Source organism: Convolutriloba macropyga, chromosome 12 (assembly GCF_964194025.1).
Source record: "Convolutriloba macropyga chromosome 12, txConMacr16.3, whole genome shotgun sequence".
Taxonomy (NCBI): Eukaryota; Metazoa; Xenacoelomorpha; order Acoela; family Convolutidae; genus Convolutriloba; species Convolutriloba macropyga.
Genome location: NC_134479.1, coordinates 18,334,003 through 18,346,522, shown reverse-complemented (window position 1 = coordinate 18,346,522; position 12,520 = coordinate 18,334,003). Strand labels below are relative to the sequence as shown.

At 37.2% G+C, this 12,520-nt stretch overlaps 1 protein-coding gene across 1 annotated transcript; it reads left to right on the top strand.

The window, feature by feature from the left end:
• The first annotated feature begins 834 nt into the window (after positions 1-834).
• On the top strand, positions 835-12,053 carry LOC142350671 (E3 ubiquitin-protein ligase rififylin-like). The gene is made up of 6 exons (XM_075402599.1): positions 835-1,552; positions 1,956-2,089; positions 2,763-2,979; positions 4,414-4,572; positions 4,831-5,038; positions 11,790-12,053. Exons 1-6 carry the CDS (start codon positions 1,244-1,246, stop codon positions 12,011-12,013), a joined length of 1,251 nt encoding a protein of 416 aa, XP_075258714.1. The 5' UTR covers positions 835-1,243; the 3' UTR covers positions 12,014-12,053.
• The last annotated feature ends 467 nt before the right edge of the window (positions 12,054-12,520 follow it).

The window sequence follows — 12,520 nt, the reverse complement described above, 5'->3', positions numbered from 1 at the left end:
TTTTCGGTCTGTAGAAAGAAGCCAAGCCAAACTCAGGTATCAGTAACAATAGACCTCAGTTGCTGGATGGTGGAAAGTAATCAATCACCTGTCTATCGTTAGTTCTTGCGATACTTAAGCGCTATCGCCCTTCTGGTTTTTTCCACTCCAGAAGATATAGCACTATGTGGTTCTTTCATCAGTCAAACGTTTTTGATGAGGTTACGCAGGAAAAGTAATGAATAATGTTTTGGAACGTAGTTGACGTGTGAGAGTTGCTTGTTAAGACCTTTTTAAAAGATAAATTTTCAAAGGAAAAATAATCCTCAACGGTACCTTGCATTCAATTGTTTTTTAAGCGTTTAAAAAATTTCTTCAGCTTGAAATGTGTATTTTTGTATTTATTGAACGTGTATTTTTTGCCAACAGAGAATTATGATGCATCTATTTTTCAGAGCACTATTTCAAATAGAAGTAAACATTTATTTAGAAATAAACGATTACATGATAACATATATCAGTAATCAAATCTAATCGGCATATTTTCTCTCGAAGTGAGCGGTATAAAAAGAGGCCGTTCTCCAGAGTAATTTTTAGAGTATGATAAATTCTTTACGGTAAACTATAAACCTATTTACAGACGTCTACCCGTTGTTGATTAAATAACATACGGCTCTTTCGACACAGTTTGTCGTTTCGTGTCGACACTTTTGTCCCTGTTTAGGGCATTTCATTTCATCCATTTTCTTCCGAATGCAGTACAATAATGACGTAATAATATATTTGGAATTTGATATGACGACATAGTATCTAGTTATTATATGCACTGTTTACGGCGTGTTTAATGGTAAGTTATATTAAGAGCGTTTGCGTCGCGTTAAATACGATTATAATTCACCAAGTTATAGCTTCTTGATAAAACGTACTTTTGAGTTTAGAGCTATGTTATCGTTTCAGATCAGTTATAGAATGGTTTTCGTATAACGACAGCATTCTTATTTAATCGAAACGTGCTGTTTATTTTCGGCAGTCTTGCAGTTTTGTAAATAATTCATCAAATATTTAAGTGGTGGGTAAAGCAGTTAGTTATACTCCAACGTAACATGGTGAGAAAATGAGAAATCGTTACTGTGAGCCTTTTTATTACAATAAGCTTTTTAACTCAATATGCTGATTGACTTCCCACAAATGTCGAGTTGAGCTCAAATGTTACAAAAATTCTGCAAACGAGGGCTTCAAATAGTTGCCGGAAACCATTATTGAAATGGGTTCTGGGGCTAGCAAAGCACGTAAACAACAACAGCAACAACAATATCAGCACAGCCAATTAAGGTCAAACTTAGGTGCAACTAACACAATAACTGCCCAATCGCAACAAAGGTCTCAACTTAGGCGCGGTCAGGTTCCTAGTTCACAAGATACGCCCAATAGAAATCGCCGGAATTTGTCCAGAACATCGTCGAACAATCACAGCGCGGCTGAAACTGGCCAATCGGAGGGCAGTACAATTAATAACAGTACAGGAATGCCTTGCGCCTCTTGTTCCGCACAATTCACGCTTTTAAGCAAGAAGGTAAATTGTTTTCCTTGTCCTGACTATCTGCTCAATGATTGTCTTCCTGATCGGTCATTTTTTTGTTCGGTTTACTCAGATATTAATGTAATGACGTTGGTCAGACTGCAATTGCGGAGTATTTGTAAAGAGGGGATTTTGAGTTCTTGCGACTATATTGTCGCTTTAATTTGTCATTCTAGCAAATCTGACATTTACAAATGTACTTATGGGACCAAATTGTTGACTTTTCGAATGAAGTTTTGATTTAAGTATGAATGAAGTATTAATTTTTCTAAGATTGTAAAATATCCTTCTGGAAAAGTTGATCATTTAAACTAACTGCTTTCATAACTTATTTTCCCTTTTTAGCTTTTTTCATTTTTGGTAGTTGAATGGGATACACATTGTGTGTGAGTTTTAGGTGAAATGTGAGAAGTGTGACATGATGTTTTGTGAGTCGTGTGCTCTCCCAATTGAGTCTACTGGAAGTGCCCAGTCCTCATCAGCCCTCATGTGTCTCGCTTGCTTTGTCTTCAGGGGTCCTGTCCTTCTCAAGTTAGTAGTCAACACTTTTGAACTCTACATAGACTTGAATACCACACTCTAAAGAATTCTGAATTCTCCGTACTGGTAAATTTTTTATGAATTCCCCGTTCTAATAAATTTTACATTACATGAGTTCTTGGCTCTATTTAATTCCCTGGGCAAACCTTTTGTTTACCTGAAAAAAACTCAACTCAACTCCAAAGGAACAAACCTCTTGCCAAAAGACCAGAGTTTTGCCAGTGCACTGCTTCACCCGAGAGCCTCAAGTCACGATAATGCACCATCATTTCGAGCCAGCCTTGAAGTAACCCTCTGGTTACTGAATTTACCAGAATCTGAATTCATTCGCTCTGTTCAGTCAAATTGTTCTTACCTGAAAGTACTCGAGGTTACGAGAATCTTTATGGCTTCACTGGCTCAAGATTTACTTGAGTATTCCTGAGATATTATTGCCAATCATTTGAAGATTTTTATTTGTTTTCAGATGTTAAAAATGTATGCACATGTGATGACATAACATGTACTTTTTTGCAGAAGAGTGACCCGAACACTTTAAAGCGTTCCAACCATTGATCTCTAAACCGAAATATGCTGGTTCCTGTAACCTAAACATTCCAACCTTAGTGTTTAGTATTTGACTTGTATATATGGCATAGAGATTGAATTTATCTGTTGCTTCTAGGAGCCAATTGGTCAGACTTCGTGTGCGTGATCTCGTCCGCCAGTTGAGAGCAAAAGGCGTTGACAACACACGTGGATGTCTCACCAAGTCAGAACTAGTGAATCTTTTGGCTAATATTCCCTCAGTTACTCTGCTGATGGACGATGTCATGGAAGAGGAATCATTGCCAACATCGCCTTCAGCTACATCCACAACACACAATTCCACAAACAATCAGGTATCCTATGATAACTTTGCTGTAATTTTTGTTCAAAAGCAATTTTTTTTAGCTGTTGTTGCTTTTTTTGAGAAATTCGATTGTATATACGAATGCTGTTATGGTTAAGTTGCGTTGGAGGCGTTTCGTACGCTCTCTAGTTTTTTTTCCATCTGTCAACTATGCGTGTACTTAAACGTGAATTATGTCCTCGACTTGTCTCTTCGCTTTTTGTGGAACTTTCTCAAAGTCATCAGTATAATAGGTTTGATTTTGCTCATGCATATTTTTTATAGCAAAATTGAGCTAACTGAAACCGTTAGTTATGCTATTAAATATACTTAAGAGGTAAACGACGTGACCAGTTAAAAACGGCAGATGTCCGCCAAAGTCCCGCTGATTTTACTGGTGAAACACAGATATCTGCAGCACTGCAACAAGAAGAACTTAACTGAAGGCAATGAAAATGTGAATTTAAATTAGAAAGGAACAAACAAAAATTGCATATAAACAAAATGTATTTGAAGTTTAATCAGAACCGTTACAGAAAGGTCAAGAACAGTATTTACAAAAATGGTGGCAAAAATTATTTATCAGTACCAGTTAAGAAAAAGAACAAATTTAAAAAGGAGATGAGAGAAGGTTGGATACAGCAAAGGGTTTGCTACAAACCAGCAATCAACTTAAATGAGATAAAAATTATCAGAACGTAAAACATCTAAAAGAAAATTAAACAAAGGAGAATCAACTTAAAAGCCTCCCTTCCTCGGCAACAGCCCCCATGGAAGCCTCGACCGGCTGCGGTCGTCGGAGCGAGCGGGAACCGCTCAGGCAGAGTACGGAGCTCCGGAGTAGCGCAAAGCTGATTTTCGTTTGGATAAACGGGATGATGTCGTCGTTCCTCCTGTGCAAGAAAAAATCAACGGACTGAAAGTGCCCTTCTCAGCAGTTATAACTCGAGGCTCGTGTTTCAAGTTTTTGATATTTTCATGGTAGCTATACGCGTCTCCGATTTTTTTGGGCAGCTTTTCGGAAAGGGGTTGAAGATTTTTGAACTTAACTGAAACAATAAGAAATTAACCGAAACAATAGAACTTAACTGAAACAATAAACCATTCCAAAGTTTAGAACTTAACTGAAACAATAAACCATACCAAAGTTTAGAACTTAACTAGAACAATAAACCATACCAAAGAGAAATTTCGGATCTTTTCCGTTTGTGCCCCCCAGCTTAGTGGGCGCATATTATTTGCACCCCCCAGACGCACGTGCCATGTTTTGGCATAATGATTCAGTGTGTAATGGCACGTGCTCTGTAACTGGGGGAGCTCAACGTACTGGGGGGTGCACAAACGGAAAAGATCCGAAATTTGTGTTGTTTAAATGTTCAAATCTGATAAAAAAAGCTGATAACTATTGAGTTGTTGTATTTATTTTGATGTAGTGATTTTTCAGTCCTGTTCCAATGGAAGCACATCAAATGGTCCCAGTCCTTCGAATCGGTCAAACAGGGGGAGGTCACACAGCCCTGGACCGGATCCATACTCTGCAAGAGCCTCCTCACAACAACGGCAACCACAACATAATCAATCTAACGACACCTCAGTGCCTAATGTTAGAACCCCCCAACCCCCTGAACGCCGATTGAGTATTCAAACTCATCGTTAGAACGGCTCTGCTCTTTTTACTTGGCCGTTTATCGTTTTTCGAAGTTCTCAGCAAATCTAAGCTTATATCCATTTCTCTACTTAAAAGACTATCCAATGTTCAGAAAAATTCAATGGAGATTCAGTACTTTCAATTTTGTAAGGATATTGTTGAAGTGTTTTATTTACTGTTTGAGCTGATGTCAGTTGATAATGTTTGTATCAGGGTGCGTCAGATGAAGCAGAAACAGACGCATCACACAAGCCGAAGGAGCGAAAGCAGCTCAGCTCCATTGAAAACGAGGAAGACATTGACAAGTTGCCCGTGAGAGAGTTGAAAGAGATCCTGGTCAACAACTTTGTAGTCATCAGAGGGCTCTGCGAGAAAGAGGAGCTCGTTCAAAAAGCCAAAATGCTCTGGAGGCAAGAGATAGGTCAGTATTTTAATTATTTGCATTGGGGATAATTTTATTTTAAATCTATAATCAAAGTAACGAACATGAGCGGTCTTTTTTCATTTTTGCCGTCTCTATAACCCATGAGTTGCTTTAACATTTTTTTTGGATCACAAAGTATTCCAAGCTTTAGAACTCTGAACAGATGTTTGAGTTTTCGTTGTTATCAGCTGTATCTGTTTTGAAGCAGATCATTGTCTCTTGTAGCAGATATACAGACCTTCTTTTTTCTCATTTTCTGGTTGTTTTGTTAATAGCCGCCCTCTTCTCAGCAGGCTATTATTGCTCTCCTATCATTTTGTATTGTTTACTTAGTCGAATGAAAATTTGTTTCGTTTTTCCTCGGCCGGGTATGTTAATGTAGATTTTTAATGTAGTACCAACTTGGTTTATTTTTGATCCTGCGGCTATTTTTCATTTTTGGCGTGCAAATAATTTTTGTTCTGTCATTTGATCACTTTGCAAACGTCAATTAATTCCCTTTTAACCGCTTAGGAATTAATTGTGAACGTGACGTCATTTCATCAGGCCTCGGGGAGTTTTCTTTTCATTGATGTGATTTTTATAATGGAAACCTCAAAATGACTTCTTTGAACCACCTTTGGCTAACATTCAAAGACGGGATTCGAAGCGATAGCGAGGTAATATTATTTGCATAGTCTTTTTTTCTAGGCCGTCGTCTCCTTCTGTTTTTGTTTAGGTCATTTGATCACACGCCATGAAGTCAACAGCAATTAATCATCACTTTAACTTATCACATAGCAATTCTTCAGTAGCATTTTTGTCTTTGGTCTTTTGACTTGAGTCTCAACAGTTTATTTTCCGGCAATCCTATGTATTGTCCGGCAATCCTATGTTTCTCTATTGTTTTCGATTTTTTTTACTAGACCGCCGCTTTTGTTATCCCTTTTCGTGTTTATTTTCTCCATGAGGTTATTGATTTGAATCATCTGGTTTGCAGGCACGATAGTCTTAAATACCTTGCGTCGATTCTGATATTTATTGTTCTACCATATCTCTACGATCAAAGAGAAATAGATCGTTCGTGATAACTGCAGCCTATTGTTGTATTGCAGTGCTGCAGCCTATTAAATATACTTAAGAGGTAAACGACGTGACCAGTTAAAAACGGCAGATGTCCGCCAAAGTCCCGCTGATTTTACTGGTGAAACACAGATATCTGCAGCACTGCAACAAGAAGAACTTAACTGAAGGCAATGAAAATGTGAATTTAAATTAGAAAGGAACAAACAAAAATTGCATATAAACAAAATGTATTTGAAGTTTAATCAGAACCGTTACAGAAAGGTCAAGAACAGTATTTACAAAAATGGTGGCAAAAATTATTTATCAGTACCAGTTAAGAAAAAGAACAAATTTAAAAAGGAGATGAGAGAAGGTTGGATACAGCAAAGGGTTTGCTACAAACCAGCAATCAACTTAAATGAGATAAAAATTATCAGAACGTAAAACATCTAAAAGAAAATTAAACAAAGGAGAATCAACTTAAAAGCCTCCCTTCCTCGGCAACAGCCCCCATGGAAGCCTCGACCGGCTGCGGTCGTCGGAGCGAGCGGGAACCGCTCAGGCAGAGTACGGAGCTCCGGAGTAGCGCAAAGCTGATTTTCGTTTGGATAAACGGGATGATGTCGTCGTTCCTCCTGTGCAAGAAAAAATCAACGGACTGAAAGTGCCCTTCTCAGCAGTTATAACTCGAGGCTCGTGTTTCAAGTTTTTGATATTTTCATGGTAGCTATACGCGTCTCCGATTTTTTTGGGCAGCTTTTCGGAAAGGGGTTGAAGATTTTTGAACTTAACTGAAACAATAAGAAATTAACCGAAACAATAGAACTTAACTGAAACAATAAACCATTCCAAAGTTTAGAACTTAACTGAAACAATAAGAACTTAACTGAAACAATAGAACTTAACTGAAACAATAAACCATACCAAAGTTTAGAACTTAACTAGAACAATAAACCATACCAAAGAGAAATTTCGGATCTTTTCCGTTTGTGCCCCCCAGCTTAGTGGGCGCATATTATTTGCACCCCCCAGACGCACGTGCCATGTTTTGGCATAATGATTCAGTGTGTAATGGCACGTGCTCTGTAACTGGGGGAGCTCAACGTACTGGGGGGGGGGTGCACAAACGGAAAAGATCCGAAATTTGTGTTGTTTAAATGTTCAAATCTGATAAAAAAAGCTGATAACTATTGAGTTGTTGTATTTATTTTGATGTAGTGATTTTTCAGTCCTGTTCCAATGGAAGCACATCAAATGGTCCCAGTCCTTCGAATCGGTCAAACAGGGGGAGGTCACACAGCCCTGGACCGGATCCATACTCTGCAAGAGCCTCCTCACAACAACGGCAACCACAACATAATCAATCTAACGACACCTCAGTGCCTAATGTTAGAACCCCCCAACCCCCTGAACGCCGATTGAGTATTCAAACTCATCGTTAGAACGGCTCTGCTCTTTTTACTTGGCCGTTTATCGTTTTTCGAAGTTCTCAGCAAATCTAAGCTTATATCCATTTCTCTACTTAAAAGACTATCCAATGTTCAGAAAAATTCAATGGAGATTCAGTACTTTCAATTTTGTAAGGATATTGTTGAAGTGTTTTATTTACTGTTTGAGCTGATGTCAGTTGATAATGTTTGTATCAGGGTGCGTCAGATGAAGCAGAAACAGACGCATCACACAAGCCGAAGGAGCGAAAGCAGCTCAGCTCCATTGAAAACGAGGAAGACATTGACAAGTTGCCCGTGAGAGAGTTGAAAGAGATCCTGGTCAACAACTTTGTAGTCATCAGAGGGCTCTGCGAGAAAGAGGAGCTCGTTCAAAAAGCCAAAATGCTCTGGAGGCAAGAGATAGGTCAGTATTTTAATTATTTGCATTGGGGATAATTTTATTTTAAATCTATAATCAAAGTAACGAACATGAGCGGTCTTTTTTCATTTTTGCCGTCTCTATAACCCATGAGTTGCTTTAACATTTTTTTTGGATCACAAAGTATTCCAAGCTTTAGAACTCTGAACAGATGTTTGAGTTTTCGTTGTTATCAGCTGTATCTGTTTTGAAGCAGATCATTGTCTCTTGTAGCAGATATACAGACCTTCTTTTTTCTCATTTTCTGGTTGTTTTGTTAATAGCCGCCCTCTTCTCAGCAGGCTATTATTGCTCTCCTATCATTTTGTATTGTTTACTTAGTCGAATGAAAATTTGTTTCGTTTTTCCTCGGCCGGGTATGTTAATGTAGATTTTTAATGTAGTACCAACTTGGTTTATTTTTGATCCTGCGGCTATTTTTCATTTTTGGCGTGCAAATAATTTTTGTTCTGTCATTTGATCACTTTGCAAACGTCAATTAATTCCCTTTTAACCGCTTAGGAATTAATTGTGAGCGTGACGTCATTTCATCAGGCCTCGGGGAGTTTTCTTTTCATTGATGTGATTTTTATAATGGAAACCTCAAAATGACTTCTTTGAACCACCTTTGGCTAACATTCAAAGACGGGATTCGAAGCGATAGCGAGGTAATATTATTTGCATAGTATTTTTTTCTAGGCCGTCGTCTCCTTCTGTTTTTGTTTAGGTCATTTGATCACACGCCATGAAGTCAACAGCAATTAATCATCACTTTAACTTATCACATAGCAATTCTTCAATAGCATTTTTGTCTTTGGTCTTTTGACTTGAGTCTCAACAGTTTATTTTCCGGCAATCCTATGTATTGTCCGGCAATCCTATGTTTCTCTATTGTTTTCGATTTTTTTTTACTAGACCGCCGCTTTTGTTATCCCTTTTCGTGTTTATTTTCTCCATGAGGTTATTGATTTGAATCATCTGGTTTGCAGGCACGATAGTCTTAAATACCTTGCGTCGATTCTGATATTTATTGTTCTACCATATCTCTACGATCAAAGAGAAATAGATCGTTCGTGATAACTGCAGCCTATTGTTGTACTGCATTCTCAACTGGCTTTTTTTGCTCAGTCAATTTTGGTCGAGTTTTGTTCAGTCAGTTTGTTCACTGCGGATAGCTGTGGGCGGTGTCATTAGAAAACCAGTCCAGCGTAGAATATATAATTAAGATTTTTTTATAGCCGTGAAGCTATCGCTGAGGCTATTATTGGCCTTCTTTTGGTTTTTTTTTACAATTCAAAGAATTTGAATTGTATTGGGGCGCTGTCTTTTTTTAAAGTATGTTCACGATTTTTCGGCTTTTTCACGCCAGTGAGAAGTCAAATTAGAGTGGTGATTTCGGTCACACTGAAATTGGACTGTTCGGGTGTCTGACCACTGTGGCCAATGTGGAAACAGTCGCCGTTTCACCGGTAAATACTGTAGTCTATTGAGTAATTTAGATGCAAGAAATCTTTTAGATTAGTTTGTACATTTATTGCGTAAAAATTGTGATCGATTTGAGTGCAGATATTAATGGTCGTTAGCGTCAATTGTTTTCTGATTAATAGCCGCGAAGTGATAGCGGCTATTATTGGGGACATAGTGGTTTTTTTCAATGCAAAGAATTTGAATTGTTTGGATGTGCTGTCTTTTATTTTGTCCTGTTAAGGTCTGTTAACACTTTTTTCGGCTTTTTGGTCACTCTGAAATATTAAAGGGAGCGGAAAATCGAGTAGGTTTGAGGCGTGACTTTTTTCAAAATACCTTTAAAGTGAGTGAGAAATTGGTGTTTGAACAAATTGGCGGTTTTTGAAATGGATTTTTTTCAGGTGCGTCGAAAAATATTACAATTCTTTGAATTGTATTTCAGGGCTTGTCCTGCTATTTTTTTTTATTTCGTCGTCAAGATTTTTGTTTCGACCATTTGACGTCAATCATTTCAAACCTGCTTTGTGTTTCGTTCATGGAATTTCAAATGAATTGCGTGCATTTTTTCAAGTGTTCTAACTAACTCTTTCTCATTTGGTCAATTACATCAGAAATTTGTATGAGCGGGGTCGGAACATTGTGCAAACACACATTACCGCGCCTCCATGGGTATAAAAACGCATTAGCTTACATGCTTAATGTTTGAGGCCTCTCTTCAGCTAGTTCCTAGAACAGCTCTTATCTGGACCAAGTTAATGATTTTGAACTCTCAAAATAGAGTCTTATACTGACGGACATAACTTGCTATTTTTTGCGCCGCATTTTCCTTTTTCTTTTGCTTATGTTTACTTCTTGCCCTAATGGTATAGCTTATAAATCAATCAACCGACTATTTTTTGGGTTAAAATCCTTTTTTTGCCTTTTAAAAAATGAGTAATTTGCTTTGATAAAAATTGGCTATGCATATTGGCTCATTTTTTTAATAGCCGCACAGCGATAGCTGGGGCTATTATTGGCCTTCTCTTGGTTTTTTACAATTCAAAGAATTTGAATTGTATTGGGGCGCTGTCTTTTTTTTTAAGATCTGTTCACACATTTTCATGATTTTTGAAGTCAAATTGCAGTAGTGATTTTGGTCACGCCGAAACAGGAAATGGAGCGAAAAAGCGGGTGGTTTTGCGGCGTAAATTTTTTTCGCTCTAATTTTAAACTAGAGTGAGTAAATGGTGTTTGAACAAAAATTCGCTTTCTTGCTAGTGGTTTTTTGTTCACATGCGGCATTTTCCACTTCGAGGCCTAGTTTTTTGTTTGAATTAAATTTTCATTTCTCGCTAGTGGTTTTTTTGTTCACATGCGGCATTTTGACATTGATTTTTTGTTTTTTTTTTTAAATTTTTTGATCTGATTTTTTTTAAAATGGTTTTCTCAATTCACTCATAGTCCATTCTAGGTCTAGTTTTTCTGTTTAGTCAATGAAAATTCTTTGAATTGTACGTCAGGACTTGTCCTGATATGTTTTTTATTTCGTCGTCATGATTTTTGTTACGACCATATGACGTCACAGCCACTTTTTGTTCATTCGTTCATGCAATTTTAACTGAATTGCATGTGTGACGTCATTTTTCGCTCTTATTGGAGCGAGTTTTTTTGTTCATTCGCGTGATTAAATTTTTGGTCACACTTGACTTACCTCACTCTCAAAAATGACTTCCTCACTTTGAAATTGACTCTTATTTACTTTAATTCAAAGAGATAAGGTCAAATGGGTGTGTATCACTCTAAATGAAGGTTATTTGAGATCAGCTATTAGAGGCAGCAATAGCTTTACATAGATTTTAAATCAAAATATAACATATCAGCCTTCAATGAAAAGACGAATTTTTTTGGTCTGTCTTTTTTACTGTTTTTTTAGACTGCCGATCTACGAATCTATTGCGGCTATTTTCTGGCAATCTGACAGCTATGTTACATGTTGCTACCTTTTACTGATTATTTTCTCTTCCACTCATTTTTTCTTGTGATCAATTTGCGAGAAGTATTACTTTTGTTAGTTTGGCAAGTGTTGTTTTTAGCGCAAATTTCTGGACGTAAATTTCTTGACTTTTTTGTGTTCGAATGATGACTTATGTTAATGAACATTTAGAGAACGATTGATTTGCTTCTGATGTACAGCTTGAAGGTGGAAGTTTTACCTTGAGAAAGTTTTGACATTTACAGTGCTATTTGCTCGGTCTTCCGCCTTTCCTTTGTTGGCGTATCCCATACTGTAAGGCCCGTTTTTACTTTTTGGCACATTTTATTATACGTTTTGTGCAATTATACGTTTTGCAAAAAGTATTCACTTTATTTGGGCGCTCGTTCGTTATGTTTACTTCCCCTTTTCTTACAGGTGCAAAAAGAGAAGCCGCGGCCGCAAAAAGGAAGAATTCAAACAGCACTTTTGACTTTGCAGAAGAAGAGAATATTTGCAAAATATGCATGGATGCTCCTATCAATTGTGTATTGTTAGAGTGTGGTCATATGGTCGCATGCGTGTCATGTGGTAAAAAATTATCAGAATGTCCCGTTTGCAGACAATATGTAGTTAGAGCAGTACATACTTTTAAAACATAGCTAACCTTTATTTTAGTTTCTAACAGAATTATTTTCTGCAGCTGTTTCTTTCATGATATCTTCTTCACAAGGTTTTGTTCATATGGAAAAATAAGCATGCTACAAAATTTTCGCGCTGGAAAAGCATCGACAAAATGTCATTAAATGAATACTCAACATGTTTGCAGTTATATGTCCTAATGAGTTTTTGCTATTTTTGTCATATTCTTGAGATATAAAAACGCGGTAGTTTTTCAAACGTGAAGTTGCTTCTAGCGGTCTCAAGCAAAAGTTCCCATTTTCATTGGAAGTCGAAAGAAACAGTTGTTTGTGCTGAATATGAATTTTAAAGGCATGTTTATCAGTGCTTCATTTGTGCTATCAACGGTTATTCTAAATTTTGAAAATAAAAATGGCTGAGCTATATACTGATTTTTTTTTGAAGTCTCTCTCAAAATTGAAAAATATTATGTTTTGAACTTTAGTTATTGTGTTTGTATTAATTGCTCGCACATGAAGTCCAGCTGT

Coding starts and splice junctions, on each gene's coding strand:
- LOC142350671 (XM_075402599.1), top strand. CDS start 1,244: ATGGGTTCTGGGGCTAGCAAAGCACGTAAACAACAACAGCAACAACAA. Junction 1,553..1,955: donor TCACGCTTTTAAGCAAGAAG/GTAAATTGTTTT, acceptor TGTGAGTTTTAG/GTGAAATGTGAGAAGTGTGA. Junction 2,980..4,413: donor ACAATTCCACAAACAATCAG/GTATCCTATGAT, acceptor GTGATTTTTCAG/TCCTGTTCCAATGGAAGCAC.